The sequence below is a fragment of the Mustelus asterias genome, chromosome 9, assembly GCF_964213995.1.
Source record: "Mustelus asterias chromosome 9, sMusAst1.hap1.1, whole genome shotgun sequence".
Classification (NCBI taxonomy): domain Eukaryota; kingdom Metazoa; phylum Chordata; class Chondrichthyes; order Carcharhiniformes; family Triakidae; genus Mustelus; species Mustelus asterias.
The window spans coordinates 16,951,843-16,974,833 of record NC_135809.1 but is presented as its reverse complement, the minus strand read 5'-3'; the positions used below and the strand labels follow the sequence as shown (position 1 = coordinate 16,974,833).

At 40.3% G+C, this 22,991-nt stretch overlaps 1 protein-coding gene across 6 annotated transcripts in view; it reads right to left on the bottom strand.

The window, feature by feature from the left end:
* Positions 1–22,991, bottom strand: part of cnot2 (CCR4-NOT transcription complex, subunit 2) — a 134,510-nt gene that overhangs the window by 8,414 nt on the left and 103,105 nt on the right. For 4 of the 6 annotated variants that reach the window (XM_078219747.1, XM_078219748.1, XM_078219749.1 and 1 more), the window contains 6 exons: positions 20,190–20,255; positions 14,647–14,771; positions 11,101–11,221; positions 10,828–10,984; positions 8,278–8,339; positions 8,133–8,182 (listed from right to left, as the gene is read on the bottom strand). In XM_078219747.1, the coding sequence (XP_078075873.1) occupies positions 8,133–8,182; positions 8,278–8,339; positions 10,828–10,984; positions 11,101–11,221; positions 14,647–14,771; positions 20,190–20,255 (581 nt within the window). The remainder of the gene's footprint in view (positions 1–8,132; positions 8,183–8,277; positions 8,340–10,827; positions 10,985–11,100; positions 11,222–14,646; positions 14,772–20,189; positions 20,256–22,991) is intronic. The other 2 variants (XM_078219751.1, XM_078219752.1) reach the window with 1 other exon arrangement.

Sequence of the window (22,991 nt, the reverse complement as noted above, 5' to 3'; positions counted from 1 at the left end):
GCTTAAATCCACCACTTAAAATGTATAAAAGATTCTGTTTCTCACGCTAAACAATAATTTATATTTATATAAAGACTAATGTAGAAGAGCAGCTTGAATCATAGAATCCCCACAGTGCAGAAGGAGGCCATTCGGCCCACGGAGTATGCATCTCACCCTTTGCCCTATCCCCGTAACCCCACGTGTTTATCCCGCTAATCTCCCTAACCTACACATCTTGGGACACTAAGGAACAACTTGGCGTGGCCAATCTACCTAACCTGCACATACTTTGACTGTGGGAGAAAACCAGAGCACCTGGAGGAAACTCATGCAGACATGGGGAGAACGCGCAAACTGAATGAATACTTTTCTTCAGTGTTCACCAAGGAGAGGGGCCATGTTTTTCAGGAAGAGAAGGTGTTACAGGCTAATAGGCTGGAGGAAATAGATGTTCGGATGGAGGATGTATTGGCAGTTTTGAATAAACTGAAGGTCGATAAGTCCCCTGGGCCTGATGAAATGTATCCTAGGATTCTTTGGGAGGCGAGGGATGAGATTGCAGAGCCTTTGGCTTTGATCTTTGGGTCCTCGCTGTCCACGGGGATGGTGCCAGAGGACTGGAGAGTGGCAAATGTTGTTCCTCTGTTTAAGAAAGGGAATAGAAATGACCCTGGTAATTATAGACCAGTTAGTCTGACTTCGGTGGTTGGTAAATTGATGGAAAAGGTCCTTAGGGATGGGATTTACGACCATTTAGAAAGATGCGGATTAATCCGGGATAGTCAGCACGGATTTGTGAAGGGCAAATCGTGCCTCACAAATTTGATAGAATTTTTTGAGAAGGTAACTAGGTGTGTTGATGAAGGTAGGGCGGTTGATGTCATATACATGGATTTTAGTAAGGTGTTTGATAAGGTCCCCCATGGTCGGCTTATGATGAAAGTAAGGAGGTGTGGGATAGAGGGAAAGTTGGCCGATTGGATAGGTAACTGGCTATCTGATCGAAGACAGAGGGTGGTGGTGGATGGAAAATTTTCGGACTGGAGGCAGGTTGCTAGCGGAGTGCCGCAGGGATCGGTGCTTGGTCCTCTGCTCTTTGTGATTTTTATTAATGACTTAGAGGAGGGGGCTGAAGGGTGGATCAGTAAATTTGCTGATGACACCAAGATTGGTGGAGTAGTGGATGAGGTGGAGGGCTGTTGTAGGCTGCAAAGAGACATAGATAGGATGCAAAGCTGGGCTGAAAAATGGCAAATGGAGTTTAACCCTGATAAATGTGAGGTGATTCATTTTGGTAGGACAAATTTAAATGTGGATTACAGGGTCAAAGGTAGGGTTCTGAAGACTGTGGAGGAACAGAGAGATCTTGGGGTCCATATCCACAGATCTCTAAAGGTTGCCACTCAAGTGGATAGAGCTGTGAAGAAGGCCTATCGTGTGTTAGCTTTTATTAACAGGGGGTTGGAGTTTAAGAGCCGTGGGGTTATGCTGCAACTGTACAGGACCTTGGTGAGACCGCATTTGGAATATTGCGTGCAGTTCTGGTCACCTCACTATAAGAAGGATGTGGAAGCGCTGGAAAGAGTGCAGAGGAGATTTACCAGGATGCTGCCTGGTTTGGAGTGTCGGTCTTATGAGGAAAGGTTGAGGGAGCTGGGGCTGTTCTCTCTGGAGCGGAGGAGATTGAGGGGAGACTTAATAGAGGTTTATAAAATGATGAAGGGGATAGATCGAGTGAACGTTCAAAGACTATTTCCTCGGGTGGATGGAGCTATTACAAGGGGGCATAACTATAGGGTTCATGGTGGGAGATATAGGAAGAATATCAGAGGTAGGTTCTTCACGCAGAGAGTGGTTGGGGTGTGGAATGGACTGCCTGCAGTGATAGTGGAGTCAGACACTTTAGGAACATTTAAGCGGTTATTGGATAGGCACATGGAGCACACCAGGATGGTAGGGAGTGGGATAGCTTGATCTTGGTTTCAGATGAAGGTCGGCACAACATCGTGGGCCGAAGGGCCTGTTCTGTGCTGTAATGTTCTATGTTCTATGTTCCACACAGTCACCCGAGGCTGGAATTGAACCTGGATGCTAATCACCGTGCCACGAGGTACTTCACAGAAGCATAATCCGATGTCAAATGAATGGCTGGCAAAGGTTTTGATACAAGGATGAATGACCAAATATTCCACACAAGAAATTATTGGCAAAAATGAAACCGAGTGGAATTGAAGGCAACTTATTGAAAAGGGAAGGGAATTGATTTGGATGTAGGGGAGAGAGAGGGACCAGAGTAGTTAATTACAATGCACTTCTATTGGTGGGATATAACTAGTGGTGTCTCCTAGGAGCCTGCGCTGGGGTCTCAATTTTTATGAAATTTAATAACTTAGAAGGATCAAAGAGCTATGAATCCAAGTTTCCTGACGACACCAAGTTAGATGGCACATTAGTGTAGATGGGAGCAGAAAGTTACAAGAGTTGTTAATAGATTAAATGGGAGGGCAAAACTGTAACAGATGGTAATTCAATGTGGAAAAGTGTGAAGTCATCTGCTTTGTCCTCAAGATAGATAGATCAGAGCATTTTCTAAATAGTGAGAAGCTAGCAACTGTGGAGAAGCAAAGATTTAAGGGAACATGCAGAGAATTCACTAAAAGTCAGTAAATAGGTAGGATATAAATATAATGAAAAAAAATCTAATGAACGTTGGTATTCAACTCAGTCATAGGAGATGGAGGTAGTTATACTATAATTGTACAAAGCTCTGGCTAGATCACATCCGATTTCAGTTCTGGGCACTGCACCACAGCAAGGATGTACTGGCCTTGGAGCATGAGCAGTGCTGACTCACCAAAATGATACCAAGACTAAAACAGGGCAGGCTGCAAAAGATGGATTGAAACAGAGGTGATTAAAGGATGGTCTAATTGACATGTTTAAGGTAATTAAAGGATTTCATAACATAGCTTTTTCCTCTGGTGGTGGAATCCAGAACAAGGGATTATAAATTTAAAATTAGAACTAGGCTGTTCAGAGAATGTCAGGCAACACTTTTTCAGATAAACGGTAGTGGAAACCTGGAACTCTTTCCCCTCCCCCCACCAAAAAAGCACAGAGGCTAGCCCAACTGATGTTTCAAAACTGAGACTTTTTTTTTGTTTTTGCTTGGTAAGAAATATAGAACCAAGGCAGGTAAATGGATTTAAGATACAGATCAACCATGGTCTAATTGAAAGGTGGAACAGACCAGGTACTTAAAAGCTCAGGCAAAGAGGTGGATCTTATGGAGGATCTTAAAGGAGGAGAGGAAGATAGACAGGCAGGAAGGTTAAGGATGAATATAGAGCTTGACGCCTAAAGGACTATAGGAACATTCAGCAATGGTGGGAAACAATTGCAAATGGTAGGGCCAAGGGAGAGGTTGATACATAAGAGGCCAGAGTAGGAAGAATGCAGTTCTTGAAGGGAGTGTGAGCTTATAGGATTTGAGGAGGTTACATAGATAGGAAAGGCCATGGAAATTTCAATGGGAATTTTATATAGGGTTTACAGCATCAGAAACCAATGTAAATCATTAGGGAGAGGAGCTATGGGTGACATGATGGGGGGGTGGTGGTGGTCGGGGATGATAACGGACTTTTCCTGATGTCTAACTGGAAAAAGACACAGTTTTTGTTACCTCCAGATTTGACTATTCCAATGCTGTAGACCCATGTTCTATCCTCCACAAACTTCAGGTCATTCAAAACTGAAAATTCAAAGTCCCAAGCAATAACCACCCTTGTACTCACTGACCTATGTGGTATCCGGTTAAGCAATGTTTCAGTTTTAAAATTCCTATTCTTGCTTTCAAATTCTTCCATGGCCTTACCCTCCATATCCTTGTAATTTCCTCGAGCCCTCCAATTCTGGTCTTTTGAGCATCCCTGATTTTAATCACATCATCACTGGGAGCTGCACGTTCCGCTTTGAAGGTTCCAGGGTCTGAAGCTCCCCTGCTAAACCTCTCTGTCTTCCTTAAATTATATTTTTTAAACCACGTTTTTGGTCATCTATTCCAACATCACCTTTAGTGAGTCTATACCAAATTTTAAGACAAAGGCAAAATACTGAAGATGCTGGAATCTGAAACAAAAACAGAAAATGCTGGAAAGTCTCAGCAGGTCTGACAGCATCTGTGCCAAATGCACGGTGGCACAGTGGTTAGCACTGCTGCCTCTCAGCGCCAGGGACCTGGGTTCGATTCCCGGCTTGGGTCGTTGTCTGTGCGGAGTTTGTACATTCTTCCCATGTCTGCATGAGTTTCCTCCGGGTGATCCGGTTTCCTCCCACAGTCCAAAAGATGTGCTGATTAGGTGCATTTGCCATGCTAAATTCTCGCTCAGTGTACCTGAACAGGTGCCAGAGTGTAGCGGCTAGGAGGATTTTCACAGTTACTTCATTGCAGTGTAAGCCTACTTGTGACACTAATAAATAAACTTTAAATTTTGTTTGACAACATTTCTAAGAAACACCATGGGATTTTTAACCATCATTAAAGGCACCACATAAATTGTTGTTGTAATCTAGTGGAAGTGGCATCAAGGGAGAAGATAGGTTTCAAGCCTGGAGAGGGTATTATGAGAAAACAGAGACAGACACAAGCTCAGGTCTAGGGGAGTGGGGGAGGAATGAACGCAACACGGAGAGTGACAGATATGTTCAATATTACTGACAAAGTACTTCATGAGCATGCAAATTGCGCACATGATATGTTTACATCTTTGACCTTGAGGAAGCAAAGTCAGAATTGTATGAGGGGAAAAAGCAGGATAGGAGAGAGCAAAGGTGTTTGGGGGGGGAGGGGGGGCGAAGAGGGAGAAAAGGAGGAGAACAGGAAGAGGAAATGGTTGAGCTAATTGCCAGGCTGCAGAGGAATTGTGGTAAATGGAGGGCCAAAGGCTAAGCAGTTGGGTTTTCATATGTCCCACACAAACGGTTATGAGGAAAAAAAAGTTTCCAAGAATTAAGAACATTCTGATAAAGTTCAATTGGTCCAGAAAGGAATAGCTCATGAAGCAAGAGCTCCAAAGGTGTTAGAAGTGAGACTTGAGGTTAAGAAGTTTAGCTAGAGTTGGGCAAACCTGTCACTTGTATACAAGAGTTCAGTTTCTGAGTACAAGGAAACAAATTTGAACCAGCTCTAGTCCAGATGAAACAAATGTGCAAAACTGGATCGACACAGATGATAGTCAGATAATCCAGTTGAATGATATCACATATATGGATGGAGGTTTGTTATGCTGACACCCCCTGATGTAATCAGGAAGCAACACCATCAACTAACTTTTACCTTCTAGTCAACTTAATATAGGGGAACGAGTTGTGAGTTGAGAAGAAATATACTGACTTGACGTTAAACATAGTTGGCAGACTTGCTGTTGATACTTTTAATATTTCAGCTAATCAAGGAATCTCAACATAAGTTAACCATACTAACTTCATGCCAATCTTGGGCGCTGAGCATAAGGTTATTTTGTACTAAATATATAGTCCAGCTGACACTGAGTTGGTATGACACATTTAAAGCTGTCTATGTACCAGCAGGGTTACAAGTTACACATGCTCAGTTACAGAGCACACTCTTTAATGTTTGTCCTGTACACAATGTTAATTTGCTTAGCATAACTGTGCTAATAAAAATCTTCACAATTTTTCACTTTGATGTCCGAGTGAATTTAGAAGCAGGGCTCAATTTACAATTGTTAATAGATGATGATTCAAAGTAAGCTAAATTTTAGATATCTCAAACTCTAGACAATAAATCCACAGCTGGTTCTTTGTCAAGGGGTTAAGGAGAGAAGATAAAAGATTCACCTAATATTCTTTGATCAATATTTATTACAATGCTTATGGGTTTACTGTTCACAACATGCTCAAATGCATGAAGCATGCAACAAGACTCATCATCACTGCTAGTTAAATATTGCACTACATCTAATTGAAAGTGAAGCTATCCTATGCATAAATTAGTCCAATTCTCAGCACCGCTTCTGATATAATAATCTGATATTCAAGCAAAAAAAAACAAATTTGGATTTATATCTGCCAAAAGAATGTTGCCACCAAAAGAAAAATTTAATTCTAAATCTTTTAGCAAAAATACCACTTTAGTGTATACTTAGCGTTAAGATGATAGAACATGACTGGTTACATTATTGTTTCAAACTCTGGAACAATACTTCACAACATTATCCCACAAATGCAACCTAATCAGCACATTTCAAATTTAAATTTCAGACTATATAGCAGAATCTTCAATGACTAGTTTCACTTCAGGAGTGTGACAGAATCCCGAATCTCACCCGAATGATTGCATCCACAACAATTAAGAAACACTTGATTGGCTACTCTGCCTTTTAGCATTAACCCTTTGCTCACTACTTCAGGATCATCCTGACTTCTCCACCACCAACCATCTCATCAAATCACACCTCTCTGTACCCTCTACACTGTGGTTGCAATATCTACTACCCACAGGATGCACTGCAGCTTTTCATCCTCACTCCAACAGCACCCCCAAGCTTCGTGACTTCTACAAAGGGGGATGCGAGCAGCTACGTCATGAGAGCAGCATCATTTCAAAATTCCCAGTCTGCTGTTCTACCAAGAAGGTCCAGATGGTTGTACGCTGGAAGATGTGCTGAGGCACCAACGGACACAAAATTTCCCTTCTCGACGGTCTAACTTGACATCCCGCAGCCTGACCTACCTAACTCCCCCCGACCCTTGGACTACTCTCTCACCCCCAAAACCCTTCCGACTCCTTCCCAACTCCCCTTGACCCAGCCTCGCTATCCTGCCCAGCTGGCACCTTACTCACTCTGCCAAGCTGGTACCTCACCGGCATGCCACCTACCCACTTATTCATTAACACAGTAAAAAGCAATTGAAATGTCCCAAAGCTTGTCAGTGTGTTAGCGGCTGATGAGTTAGCAAAATACTGCAGCTAGTGGCATAAAAAGGGGCACAGCATGGCTTCTCCTGACAATCCTGTCAGGACTCTCAGAAGAGGTAAACTGCATTTCTGAAGAGGCCCGGTTATGAAGTCCAGGCCAGAAATGTGGGCCTCCAGTGCTGTGTTAAACAGAAATAGAGAAAGTAGTAGGGTCATGCAGCCCATTATATCTGCTCTGCTATTCAATGTGATCATAGCTGATCCTCCATCGCAACACCATATTTCCGCTCTCCCCCTATATCCCCTGATACCTTTGGTGTCTAGAAACCCAGCTATTTCTTCCTTAAATACATTGTGACTTGGCCTCGACACAACCTTATGATAGAGAATTCCACAGGTTCACTATCCGCAGAATAAAGAATTTCTCCTCATTGCAGCAGAGTGGCAATCTGACAGAAGATTTGGCACATTTTCATTAGTTCATCATCACTGGGTCAACTGCTTGCTCATCGTCGCTACAGCAACCCCACACTCGAGGTACTGCAGTGGTACAAGACACAAAACCGCCTTTCTGGGAAATGTATGATGGACAATAAATGCCGCTTTGCTAGTGCCACTCACATCCTGAGCAGGGGCTAAACAAAACAGCAGCAGTATTGCCTCTCCAAGTTCACAGTCATACCCCTGAGGATGCAAACGCATACCTGAATTTGCTCGGTGCCCTGGGATATACCTTGCCATGGAGGTTAATCCTTTCAGATGGGTCAGATAGTTGAGTGCTAGCAGGTTGAGGTACATCACAACCAAACCTAATACTATTCTCACACAACTTTTGTCCATGTATACTTTCTAAAATGGAGTAGGGCACTGCCTAATTTTTCCTATTCCTAGCCCAAGCACTGACATCCATTCCTATTGTCCCTACCTGTGATTAGCTAACACAGCATAAACTGGGGACTGAATAAAGGGAATGCTTGCATGACTCAATTGCACACTGCGCATCCATTTAGCAAGCCAGCCACTGAGAGCATTTGGCAATAATATCCATATCGCAGATCGACAAATAACCATTTCAAATAAATTCAGACACACAAAACTTGTCACTTAAACAACTTTAGTGCCTGAGATTTCTGAGACACACACACACACACAATATATTGCCTTATATACATTTAAAATCATTTGTTCTCGTCTTAACATCTACACTCACCTTGTCCCTAATGTGTATGTTTGTTAGATACTCCGATGGAACATGAAAATCTGTGGAAGAAGATGATTGTTTCAATTATTCAAAGGTTGCACAGGTTTTAAAGATCCACTGTGTTTTACAGTAATGATAAAATAGCCATTCTCACCAATATCTTGAGGTCGGCAGGGTGCTGAAGCCCAAGGAGATGCAAATTTGGGATAGAGATTTCTGTAAAATACTGACAATTAATCATACAGATTCCTGATCGAACAAAACAGCCAAATGCTGAGTCACCAGCTGTGACCCAATGTGTCCATGTTACAGCAAGTATATGTCAACATTTCTTTCAATTTTGTTAAATTCTAAAATAAGAATTTCTCGATCAAGAATCAGAAATTCTAATTATATAGTTCAACATTGTTTATCAATAACTGGTAGTGCTTCTCCCAGCTGCCAACCAGCAAAGTAAGAAGCTAATGCTGAAACAACTCTCTACAATATCCATGTTCAGATCTGTATTAATAATGTATATAATTCCCCCCGGCAGCATGGACAAGTCTGACACAAGAAAGCATACAGGCTTGAACCAGGACAATGTTTTTAGCAAAAAGGGAACCCATTTGTTATAACATTGAGTGCACATTCCAGCAAAAAAATAAAAATATGAACATAAATAATATGGTTAAACACGATGAAATTCTTTAGCCGATCAACCTTGCAAAACAGCAAAAATAAAGAGACAGAATACACAGAAGACAAACCTACAATCAAAAGTAATTCAAAGACAAGCTAATAGCATCATCTGCAGCTCCAACACCCAATCAACTGTTTTGCAATGTTTATCTTTATGTATAATTCAGATTATCCAAGGAGAAGTTACAAGGCTATACTTCAGTGCCACAGTTCAGAAGGTATATTAAACTGCAAGAATGAGATTTGTGCAGTTTAAAATCACAGAATACTACAGTGCAGACGTGGCCCTTTGGCCCATCGAGTCTGCACCAACGCATGAAAGACCCTGACCTGCCCATCTAATCCCACTTGCCGGCACTTGGCCCATAGACTTGAATGTTATGACATGGCAAGTACTTATCCAGGTACTTTTTAAAGGATGTGAGGCATCCCGCCTCCACCACCATCCCAGGCAGCACATTCCAGACCGTCACCACCCTCTGGGTAAAAATGTTTTTCCTCAAATCCCCCCTAAACCTCCCACTCCTCACTTTTAACTTGTGTCCCCTTGTAACTGACCCTTCAACTAAGGGGAACAGCTGCTCCCTATCCACGCCCCTCATAATCTTGAACACCTCAATCAGGTCACCCCTCAGTCTTCTCTGCTTCACAGAAAACAACCCAAGCCTATCCAACTTCTCTTTATATCTTAAATGTTCCATCCCAGGCAACATCCTTCAGAACTCAGCCAGTTCAGTCAGCAGTGGTGCTACTGAACCACTCTTGGTGATGGACATTAAAGTCCCCCACCAGGATACATTCTGCGCCCTACATACTGTTAATGCTTCTTCCAAATGGTGTTCAACATAGAAACGCCCATTTCATCAACTGAGGACGCAATAGGTAGTAACCGGCAAAGAGATTTCTTTATCCATGTTTGATCTAAAGTCATGACACTTCATGGGATCAAGAGTCAGTGTTGAGGGCTCCCAGGCCCAAGATTGTGTCACTACCTCTGATAGGTTATCATAGAATCGAATCCTTACAGTGCAGAAAGAGGCCATTCAGCCCATCGAGTCTGCACCGACCACAATTCCACCCAGGCCCTACTCCCATATCCCTATACATTTATCCGTTAATCCCTCTAACCTACACATCTCAGGACACTAAGGGGCAATTTTAGCATGGCCAATCAACTTAACCCGCACATCTTTGGTCTGTAGGAGGAAACCGGAGCACCCGGAGGAAACCCACGCAGACACGAGGAGAATGTGCAAACTCCACACAGACAGTGACCCAAGCCGGGAATCGAACCCAGGTCCCTGGAGCTGTGAAGCAGCAGTGCTAACCACTGTGCTACCGTGCTGCCCTTGTGTCCTGCCAGTGGGACAGGACTTACCCAGAGATGGATGCAAAGTATGATTCAGTGAGCATGACAACATCAGGCTGTGGACTGCTCTCCCAGCCCAGTTAGTGAGGGGGAGCTTCGCAGTGTCAACTGGGCAGGGTGGGTCTTTGTAATTTCTGGTACTTAAGTCAATGCTTGGGTAGCTTGTCCAATTTTATGCTTATTTGACTTTTCTGCAGCAGTTGATACAAATGAGTGGCATGCCAGACCATTTTAGGGAGCAGTTAAGTCAACCAAATTTCTATAGGTCTGGAGTCACATGCAGGCCAGGCCAAGGAAGAACAGCAGATTTCCTTCCCTAAAGAGCAGTAGTGAACCTGTTGGTTTTTCCGACAATCCTGTAATTTCATGGTCACCATGACTAAGACTAGCTTTTTATTCCAAATATAGAGTACACTTTTGCATTCTTCTATTCTACAATATTTTTTAACCAGCATCAATTTACATACAAGTTGGAACATTATAAACTTCTTTCAACTGAATAGTTGCATTTAACACTGCACTTCAACGTGTTTATTATTAAATACTTAAACAAAAATATAACATAAAAATTACACACAGTGCTCTTTCCACATTGTGCAACTCATCTTAGCATAGGGATGGTAGATTAGCTATAAATTTAGGAATGCTGCTTACTCTGGAGAGTTTAGGTTGAGGCCTAGTGTTGTTAAGTCACTGCCTAATGCGAGATGTACCATGCCGGGATCTGTCTCTGCTGCTCGAATGAACGTTAAAAGTCCAATCATTCCAAACTGATCTGTTACCATTCCTGTAGGAATATTAGTGACTCGTCCTGAATAACAAGAAAAGAAACACTAACGAGTGATCTTCCAATGTATATTATTCTTAAACGCATTCTAAAATATTTCCAAATAAGTTAGAATTTTAATGACAAACAGAACCACCCACCGTCAGATAACACTTGGATCCCTTTTTTCTGCAGATTGTTGTTTTGCGTTGTTGAGCTCTTATCGCCAGGAAATTTGGGCCCGTCTGTATTAGATACATTTTTTCCTGGTGTATTCAGGTTCTGTAATTGGAATATATCAATAAACTGCGGTGAATAAGCTACACTAAAGGAAAAACTGCAATCTTGAAGTAATGTAAGTTACATTTGTATCCAAGATATAGTATCCCAATCCAAACTATAAAATAATATGTTACTTGATATCAAATAGTTCTTAAATTTATAATGAACTCTCACAAGGGGCACTGATTTTTAAAAAACTATTAGCGACACCTGCACTTAATGCCCACCCTAAATTTCCTTAAGTGGTAGTGAGCCACCTTCTTGAACCAGTGTAGTCTACATGGTAAGGATACTCCCATACAGTGCATTAGGTAGGAAGTCCTAGTATTCTGATCCAGCAACTGAAGGAACAGCAATATGTGCCCAAATCTGGATGGTGTGTAACTTGGAGGTTCAAGCATGCTGGTGTCTTTGTCATTTTCGGTGACAGAAAGTGCAGGTTTGGGAGGTGTGTTGAAGAAACCATGGCACGTTGCTGCGGCACATCCTGCACATAGCACACACTGCAGCCACCATATGCTGCTGGCAGAAGGAGTGAATGTTGAATGTAATGGATGGGTTGCAGAATAGCCTGTTTCTGACTTTTACAGCAGCCACAGCACTAATGTAGCTAGTCCTGTTGAGTTTCTGGTCAATGGGGACCACCAGTGGAGGATTCAGAAATGGTATTGCCATTAAACATCAAAGAGTGGTCGACAGATGCTCTCTTTGCTTGAAGCTTGTCAGGCATGTCACTTGCTACTTATCAGCCCAAGTCTGGATGCTATCTAAGTCTTGCTGCAAGCAGCCATGAACTGTTTCATTATGAGTTGGTGCAAATTGTATCAGCTGGGGTAATAAGGCACTCACAGGTATGTTTTAATGTATAAAGCAATTTAGGCAATGCTGATACATTCTGCCACTTTGTTTTTGTTGTTTATCATGATGGTATTGCCTTGAAATACGTTCTCCTTTGTTAACTTTCCTACATGTTCCATAGGTAGATGTAGAGAAAAAAATTCCATTCTTCGCTATTGGAGGAGTCTAAAACTGGGGCTATAAATATTAGCTAGTTACTAAATCCAAGGAGGAATTCCAGAGAAATTTCTTTACTCAAGAGAGTGGTGAGAATGTGGTGCTCGCTGTCAAGTGGTTGAGGTGAATAGCATTTTAGGGAAAGACTAAAACCAGGGACTTCAGCACTCAGTTTAGCTATCAGGTTGTGGTTGGTGATGTTTGTAACAATATGCTTGAGAGGTGGAATCGTTGTCAGTTTCTAGAGTGCATTCCAGTAGGGGCTGTAAGAATTCAGAAAAGTGTGTGGGTTTTTCTGAGTCAGTGTCATTGGGACTGCTTCGTTAGTTGCCATCCGGTGGTGTTCTTTGAAGAGGATGTTTTCCCTGTGGACTCCAGTTCAATGTGTGCTAGCAGAGGAAGCCACTCAAGCTGTGTTAGTCTCAACATCACAAAAATATTCATCTTTCCCGGAGATGGATATTTACCACGCTCGTGTGGTAGCTCCTGAGCCAGGTTTGGCAGTAGTCCTCTGGTGTAGGGCAGATCCTGGGTGAGTGAAGCAGTGGAAAGTGTTTCTCTGCTGCACCAGGTATTATCTGCCAGTTTCTATATGAAATTCACTCTCTTTACCTTGGCTCCAGTGTTTTGGAGATATTGCTGGAAGGTTAATGTACAGTCAAGAGTGATGCCCAGGTATTTTGCCGTTTAATCATGGCTGAGTAGTCAGCCACAGAAATATATATAACATCCTCCCCTGATCTTCAAGTTGCTCAGGTGGAAGGCTGAAGCAGCAATCCTGGAAGTGTTTGGTCAAAGTCTCCATTTTCTGAAACAGGCTTCCAGGGAACATAGGCCTTCAGCGAGTGCTTTCTCAATGTCTTAAAGTTCTTTAGACTGGAAAGCCAGAGTCAAGTCTTCAACATGTGCAAAGAGCTGTGACTTTGTGGGAGAAAGGTTACTGGTATACATGTTGATGAGAGCACATGCAAGGATTGATCTCAGTGGAAGCCCGTTTTGGTTGTGTGTAGGCAGCTGAATTGATCTCCAAGGTGTACACGGAACTGTCGATTGCTGATCATAGAATTGATTAGCTGTACGGTTTTCATACAGCAAATCATTTGAGAGTTCCAGCAGCATGCTTGTGGACTACTGTGTCAGGGGCACAGGAATAGTCAACAAAGGAGGTTCCTGTCCTCAAGTCTTTCTGGAAATCGGCCTCAACATTTGAGGGCAGTGTCAGGACCTGTATGGACCAAAAACCTGTCAATTGCGGGGGGGGGGGGGGGGGGGGGGTGGAGGGAGGCATCACCACTTCCAGGAAGCATCCAGGGACCTTAAATATTATTGAAAGCAGAACAATGAGGTGGTCATTGAGAGGATTGGCAATGGCCACCATTTGGATTGGGGCCAGATGTTTGGAATAGTGTCTGTACTATGGAAACTGGTAAGCATATTTGTTAGCCAATTCCTTCCTTGTGATCTGAAGTTCTTCCGAAATTCTGAGTAAATCCCATCAACTTCTCCTACTTTGCCAGATTTGGTGCCAACAGGGCGCTGTCCACTTCCTCTTGTGTGCAAGGGCTCGAGAAGTCTGTCTGTTTTGGGACAGGCTGTTTCCCTGCTGGCCAGTATCTTTGAGTTTATTGGGACAGCATCAGCATTCATTCTGGGTTGCTGGTGTGGTTGATGCTCAGCTGCTCCTAGGTGGCACGAGGGATTTCTTTCGGCTTGTTCCACAAAGGAACAGCTCAAACTGCGTCTACGGTCATCCAAGTCCCATCATCGTCCATGTACTGAACTTCTTCTCTGACAGATCTATTCCTGGTGCCATCACAACCACTCACACAGTCAGCTGAAGCTAATGATTGGATTGTTAACCTCAAAATTGAACTCTAATTGCTTTACCAGCCATTCAGAAAGAAAAGAAAATTGGAGAAGGTAGATAAACAAATGAGGGAGAATGGAAGTAGTAGTATATGTTGACACAATGAGATGAGGTAGAGTTGGAAGAGGCTCTTGTGGAGCCTAAACACTGTCATATACCAGTAGGGCCAAACATGTGCTGTAGACTCTACATGGTTGTACATTATTTTTGTGGTCAGAATAATTCACAAGCAACTGCAAAAAAGCAGCACGTTCTTCGGCATCTGCTCTCCTAACTTTTTATTTGTTCTTTTCCAGAAGACAAATCTTCAACTGGCAATTTTATACTTTGCTGAAATAAACTTGTCTCCTATAAAATTGACAGAGGACCTGAATGTACAAATTATTTGCATTCTAAAAATGTGTATTCTTGCAATTCAACATTTAAAAAAATTGTTCATGCCTTTCTTTACAATGTTGAAGGTAAGTGGTAATTATTAAACAGGATACTGTTTTTCCAATTTCTAAACAGATCATTAGTGTTAACATGTTTTATAGACACTTACAGATTTGCTGTCATCATTACTTGAAGTTGGATCCTTATAGTTGGAGCCAGGAAGTGCAGGGAAATCTTCATTATGGATTGAGAAGTCCTGGGACTGTTCATTTGCTGGCTTTGTCACCATCCCAACTACATCACGCAAACAAAGCCATGTTAGCTTCAAATTTGATTATAATACCCTTGTAACATGTACTGAATATGTCATTTCCTATTGTTAATCGTGACAACTTTTTTTTTTACACCATTGTTCGAATCACCTGATTCGATTCTGTTTTTAAATCTTAGTTTTTTTTAAACCAGGGAGTTCCTGATCCAAATCCCCTCACTGCCACATTTCAACATGCGAAATCCCCTTGAGCAAGGGACTTATCTCAAGCAAACTCAACCTACCCAGCTGCTAAATTGGTTCTAGCACTGATGTGAAGTCATCAGTGCAAAAGACTGGTCTGTGCCTGCAGGAATTCGACAAGCTGGCCCCATGCCAATGAAAGAGAAATGGACAGCCTTTAAAAGGGTGACTGCAAGAAATCTGACTTTTTGGCTACTCAACAATATCCATTCAGTTAGATTAGAATGGATTATCATGTTGATTCATTGAATCACTTTACAGCCAAACAGCAAATAAACAGCAACACCAGCAATTTAAAATTTTGACATAAAATGAAAGTTTAAACTAATTTTAGATTTAAGCAATTAACCAGGGTATGCAAAAGCCAATTTATGTCAGGATTCTACTGCTGCGCAACTTCAGTACTCTAATCATCAGTCTCAAAAGCCTTGCAATTTTCATTCCCCATCAGTCATTGATTCAGGTTTAAATATCACAACAAAACACTTAAAAATCCTGCTTCATTGTTAAGAATCACCTATAATCTTGTGAAGTTGTAGTTTTGAAGCGGATATATGATAATCTTCAAGGCAGCTCCAATAGTCCAGAGTAAGGCTGCCAGTGCCAACCTAAAAGTGCCATGGGAGATCCACTCATAAATAAAAGCATTGTATCTACCACATATCCGTCACACATCAGAGGTCACACTTTGTTCCTGATGCAAAACAATTTGGGGAAAAAAAGATTACCAATCAATGCTCTAGAGGATGAAAGTAGCCAGTGTGTTTCAAACCATAATAAAACTCTTTAACGACTTAGTCAGACTTTTATGGCTTTGAAAGGTCAATAGTTTCACTTTTGGTATAATGTTCCCATCCATGTAAAACTGATTTAAAGTTAGCTCAGCTGGAGCTTTTGCTAGTAATTTAAATAAAAATGTAAAATGGAAACAATGTTCACATGTTCCAATTCAAATTGCTTCTACCTGGAAAAGATGCCCCCATGATTCTCTTCAATCAAAAGACTTTTTCTGGCACCTTTACTCTGACTGGAACTTGTGGTGAGCTACAGCTTCCCACTTGCACTAAAAGCTAAATTAAGCTGCTACTATAGCAGGAAAACCTATTGATAATCTATTTATTAGTCCACCCTCAACCATGTCCCCTTGTGTTACAAACACATGACCACAGATATTTTACTACTTAACAACTATCCCTCTTTCATTTAAATTAACTATGTTACAATACACACAACTTGTTATCAAATCTTAGCACCTACCAATCAGTTCAGTATGTACCATAGTATTCCCTCACTGATCATAGAATCGTACACTGCAGGAGGCCATTTGGCCCATCGAGTCTGCACCGACCACAATCCCACCCAGGCCCTATCCCTATAACACCATGCATTTACCCTAGCTAGTCCCCCTGACACTAAGGGGCAATTTAGCATGGCCAATCCACCTAACCCGCACGTCTTTGGACTGTGGGAGGAAACCGGAGCACCCGGGAGGAAACCCATGCAGACACGGGGAGAATGTGCAAACTCCACACAGACAGTGACCCAAGCCGAGAATCGAACCTGGGTCCCTGCTGCTGTGAGGCAGCAGTGCTGACCACTGTTGCCACCGTGCCGCCCCAATGCTGATTACAATGAGGCGGAGCATCCACTAAAGTGTGACAGGAGCTGGAAGTGCATGCGAGATGTCGCGTATTGTATTTAAATTTAGAAAAGTGTTTCACCCATTAAAATTAAGCATTTGGCCAAATTCTTCAAAAAACAGATACAGGAACTGAAATTTAAGGTGATGTACATAATACACAAAGCCCAACATTTCCGTTCTTTTAATATCATGTGCCAGAAATGTAAATGTAGCATTTTTCAGAATACTTTAGAATTTAATGACAGTGAACAAGCACACAAGTGCAAAATTCTTCATTCAAATTCACATGCTACGTGAGTGAATTAAATGCAACTCCTGATATAATGAAACTATCCAAGTATTGTGGAAAAATCCAAACAGTAAAGTTATGTTTAGCCCCTAAGCATCACCTCAAATTAATGATAATCAGTCCTCCCATTATAAAACACAATTCATAGAAACCGCTAATCATCAGTATTCTCCACAAGAACTACAAAGTAATCTTTTGGCTAAAATAGATTCACTTTATCCAACAGAGACTGTATCCGACACAATTATTTTTTTTAGAAATGCAGTTTCTGGACCTAGCCTAATCCAGCAACAGGAAAAACCTCAGCAACATAATCCTTTTTAGAAACCATGTGTAGTTTTAAATCAGGTTTGAAAGGACAACCACCCTGTTCAAAAAAAGAATGCGACACCTTATTTCATATCAAAAATTTGTTTGATTTTTTGTCGAGAAAATCAATTGGAAGTATAGGTGACTTACTCTAACTTAACATACAAACTCTTGGTTTAACTCAATAAGGCACTCTACCTGAATTCTATTTATCAGAATGCCACTACGTACCTGATGCAGCAGGACTACTTGCTGAAATATTTAGAAAATTAGATACTTCTACCTACCAGTGAGTGCAGATTATAATCAGCAACCACAGTATGAACCTTTGGTAGGTTTAAACCCAGGAGCTATCTTCAGTGAGAAGTGCAACAGCATTTGATATATTTTAAATAAAACTAGATAAGATTTAAAGCGCATTAAAGTTTTCCACTGCTGAGTTCAGATTAATCTTCAATTATTGCAGCAAAAGAATTGCTGTTGTCCATATTCTCAATTCAATAATGCTACCCTTGCCTAGGCATAAAACTTATTGAACGAAGCATCTATGGAATTGTTATCAAGTAGCTTAAACGTAATGAAAATGTACAAAAATGCAACAGGTACAGTAAGTTGGAATTCAAAATTAAAGCAACCATTATTCAGAACACAGCTCTTTATATATTTCTCAAATGATTAATTGCAAGGGGGAGAAAGTTTGTTGGGTATTCAAGCCATCAGAAAAATAATTTTGGAAAAACTAAGAATCCTCCCACATCAGCAAGTTTTGTTACCAAAAATTGTACAATTGCAAAGCAAGATTTATTATCAGGAAGTGTGTAGCTGAAAAGAAAAGTAACTGAAGTTTGGAGAATTAATGGTTGGCTGAGTTTCTATTTTCTGTAGTTTATAATGGTTTGTTGCACTGCTATGTCATAGAAATTTTCAGAACATTATGAACTGAAATGTTGCCTTAATGGATTGCATTAAGTTGATGGCCATTAATTAACATTAAAAGTTTAATACATGCAAGATTAATAAATTGTTTGTTCAAGCAAGATGAGTTAAAAGTATTACTTGTGCCAACAGAAGGAAGAATACAACATAGCACGTACATCATAAATTAATTCTGTTTACTTCTATGAAACTTGACAAGCTATTGTGAGGACAGTATCAAAAAAATAACAGATACAGCCATAAATAAAAACAGAAAATACTGGAAATATTCAGCAGGTCGGAGAGTATCTGTGGAGAGAAAAACAGAGTTAACATTTCAGATCCTTTCATCAGAACATCTAAAATGTTAGGTCTGTTTCTCTCTCCACAGATGCTGCCTGACCTGCTGATTATTTCCACCATTTTCTGTTTTTATTTTGAATTTCCAGCATTAGCAATATTTTGATTTTCTGTTAGGTAGATAACAAACTGATCTTTCGTACCATAATCAGTTTTCAAAACTTAATTAAAATGTAATATATCTATGCATGAAATTTAATGCAAATTAAACTTCAGCAAGCTTGATTTTCATGACATAAATTCATTTTTAAAAAAATAATTGGATGTGCTTTAAATGAAAAGTGGTATAAATAAAAAAAGTTTATGTCAAATAAGCGAGGTGACAAAAAGGTCAACACCCACGAATAGGTGTTTGATATTTCATCTTGAAAATCTCTTTCTCAAGGTATTCTACAAAATAAGTTGAAGGGAAACAGAACTGTCAACAGCAAAGTCTCTTCTCTCAACCCCTGCCAACTCCAGTTTCCTTCATCCCTCAACCCAAGTACCTTATGTGAATTTATTTAGGACTTTCAAGTCACCGCATCTCATCTTCAATAAATGAGTACGCCACATATAAAGTCTCTCCCTCCTGACCCAATGGTATCCAAGAAGCATCTTGAAGATGTCACAAAGTGCAAATGAAAGCCTGAGTCCTGATATATATTAATAATTCCTACAAAGTTACATTTGGGACATGTGAGTGGCACAGTGGCTGCCTCACAGCGTCAGGGACCCCGGTCCGATTCACGGTTTGGGTCACTGTCTGTGTGGAGTTTGAACGTTCTCCCCGTATCTGCATGGGTTTCCTCCGGGTGCTTCTGTTTCCTCCCACAGTCCAAAAGACGTGCTGGTTAGGTGCATTGACCTGAACAGGCGCCAGAGTGTGGCGACTAGGGGAATTTCACAGTAACTTCATTGCAGTGTTAATATAAGCCTTACTTGTGACTAATAATTTAACTTTAACATTTGAATGCAACTCAGCAGATTCAAATCAATGATCAAAATTTTTTTTAGCTGTGGTAACAGCTAAAGCAATGTCACAATTATATTAAAAGGAAAATGTTCCATGAAAGGAGAAACATACAAGAGTTTATGTTCCTTGTGTTATAGCACTGAATTTGGTATATTTTTAAAAATGTAAGGCTGTTGGACCAACACCAAATACGATATGGTAGGAAATGCCATATTTAATTTCAATAAAGATCAAGTATAGAAAAGCTTCTGTGATGATGAAAATACATCAACGTTTCTTCTAAATTTCTATTTAAAAGCTTTCAAAATTTTTAGGGTAAAGTAACTGTCTCTAAAGCATCAGGCAGATGTAGGACATTGTCATGAACATCAGCCAAATGCATATTCATAAAGGATGTAAATGATTAAACATAAAACAGTACAAAATAATCACAATGTTAGCTTAACCATTCTCATCAACAGTTGACAGTATAAGAATAAAAATATTAAATATTGTGCTCTACATGTTCTGAAAATTTTGATTTTCAATTGTTTGGCCTGATGCAGTTACTTTTAAGAAACTGCTTCAGAACTCTTATCAACTCGTGGATGCGTTCCTTCTGTGTCAAATCAGCATCAGAACATGGTAAAAAAATACTTCACTTTTTGAATGTGCTTTAAACTAATATCACATAGGTCAAGACATTTTTTAACTGAATGTTGGCGGCGTTTGACAATGAAGGTCCCTACCTGATTTCTGAAGACGGGACACACGGACAGTTCCCAGCATGCCCATTTTCGATAGGAACCCAGTGTCTGATGAGAGGAAGTCACTTATGAAGTTTCGTTAAACTCTAAAAGCGTTTTTTTTTAAACTTACTGAGGTGACAAGTCCTACACATATGTATGCAATCTCTTCAGTACATCTATTTTCAAAAGGAATCAAGGGCCAGAGAAGACAACATCCCTAATTCAAGTTGAGTGAAAATGCAACAATTTATTAAGATGGCAAAATTAGTACTTAACATTTATACAGATAGAGTATTACGGCAGGGGTTTCCAGCAGATTTATTGTAAAAAGGTTGACGAAAAACCTAGTAACAATCCAATAAGGTGCGGTACACTGAGGTAATTCAACAGTGTTTAGGCACAAAAGGCATATACAAATGGCTTCTGACATGACCATTTTCAAAAGGAGACCAGATTTTAACAAATAGCGATCAGCTTGTGTTGAGATAAATTGACATAACGAGGTGCAACAAAGCACTGGTGTGCAGTGACGTGGGAGGATTTTAAAAACATTAAACAAGTTTTCACTACCATGCTTCACATACAATGACCACAGCAGACATTTGAAAATATTTCAATTCAATTCAAACGTTAAAAATGCAAATGACTATTACAGGATAAATTATGCAATGTACTAAAGATGTGATTAGGAGATTTAAAATATTTTCAAACATTCCAAAATTTCATCTCAAGTTTGAATAGTTGTGGGCGGGGGACCTGAGTATTCAAAACACTCAAGCCAATTGATATTTGGTGGCAACTATCAATTTAAACAGATTGCGAACTGATCTGTCAAGTCTTGCTTTCCCCCACTCCAGACAGTAATAAAAATCCACCCTCCAATATTTACATTATCCAACTTGGTTACCCTGAAAACCCCCTCAGCTGGAAAGTGATATAAGATTAGGTCACCCATTTCCAGGCCTCTGCCAATACAGTTCTGTAATCCCCAAAAGCATTGTTTGCCGCAGATGTTACAACTAAATCCAGGAGAAAGAAATTAAGGAAATTCAAACTCTAAAGTGGAAATGTTTTGCATTAAAATTCCTTCTCACCGCTGTCTCTTTCTCAATATAGTGGAAAACTACCTAATCATGACTCATCTAAACTTTAATGTGGAGATGCCAACGTTGGACAGAGGTGGGCACAGTAAGGAATCTCACAACACCAGGCTGAAGTCCAACAAGGGTTTATTTGGAATCAGGAGCTTTCAGAGTACTGCTCCTTCCTTAGGTGAAAGATTCAAAAGCAAGGGCTCCGAAAGCTCGTGATTCCAAGTAAACCTGGTGGACTTTAACCTGGTGTTGTGAGACTTCTTACTGCATCTAAACTTGAGGAATCTAGTGTGCCAATTACAATGGTATCATGAGCTTACACAATATAAAAAACAGTGAATAACCCTGCAACTCACATCGTGAAAACATTAATTTCAATTCAGAAGACGGCACTTGACTGATATATTCTCTACCACTGTGATTGTTAAATTGCATCAGAATGGCATCAAGTCTGTTGTGATATATTTTTAAAACAGGAAGAAAAAAATTCATTGCATTTTATACATCAGCAAGTTGAAAGTATACTTATATCGTTGCTCTATTAAAGGAAATATTCTGACACGCATCAATTCAATTAAAAGTAGTTTATTGAATCTCACTTGCTGGGACCATTTTCTATGGCAACACAGCAGCCAGTTCATTACTATGAAGAAGTCTATTGCACTGTTTGCTTTTGCAAGTTACTGTCACTGTGATGATAATCATTCACCAAAGGGACTCAATAGGCAAGTCTTATACTTTCAAATGCAATTTTACTGTTAGAGATGGATGAATAACTTGCATTTTACTTTGCTTTACATAACTCACCAATACTGGGACTCACTTTTAACTCTTGGATGCCAATTAAAAGACAGTGACTGGGCCGTTACATTATCTCAACAAGCAAATGCCAGATACTATGCTGAGACATCAAAAACTAATCACAATCATTTCAATTAAGCAACCATGTCAGTCTTTAATGTACTTAGCTTCAACTGGCAGAGGTCCCAGCCTCTTGCAGCTAACAGCTAACTTTGTGTGTGTGCGTGTGTGTGCGGTTACTGAAAAGAGAGCTAAAGATCAATAAGTGATTATAAATCAGACAATTAGAAATATACATTCAAAATAAGACAGAATAGTGAATAGAGGAAAGGAAGGAAAACAAAATAAAATAAAATGTTGAAACTTATTTAAATACACATTTAAATGTACAAACATCATAAGCTATGCCTCACATAGAATGTTCAGATTAAAAACTTAGCTGGCCAAAAAGGTGTGTTACTTTAAGAGGCTTCAACTATGTTTCAAACATTTTTTAAAGTTTCTTACTTTATTGCTACTTATTATATAGTAAACAGCTGGTAAGATCACATCACAGCTCAGAATTTCACTTAAATCCTGAAAATAGGGAATAAAATGGAACTTGAAATTTACAGCCCAATTTGGGATCTCGGCTGTGGTGATTTCATCATGCTTTGCTTAAATATGTAATTACATAAACTCTTTACAATTGAATTACATGGAAATGTCATTAACATTAATTGCCAGAAAGTGTGTTTCAACAGACAACTGAAAACAAACATACATGGCTAGAAACCCATTCCTCATCTGGCATTTGTGTTATAAATTGGAACTGCGCCCATTAAAATTAATCATTTGTTGAAGGACTCTGGCATGTGCAGACACATAGTTGCTGATGTCCTGCAAAGGGGTAATCGTGAAATATGCT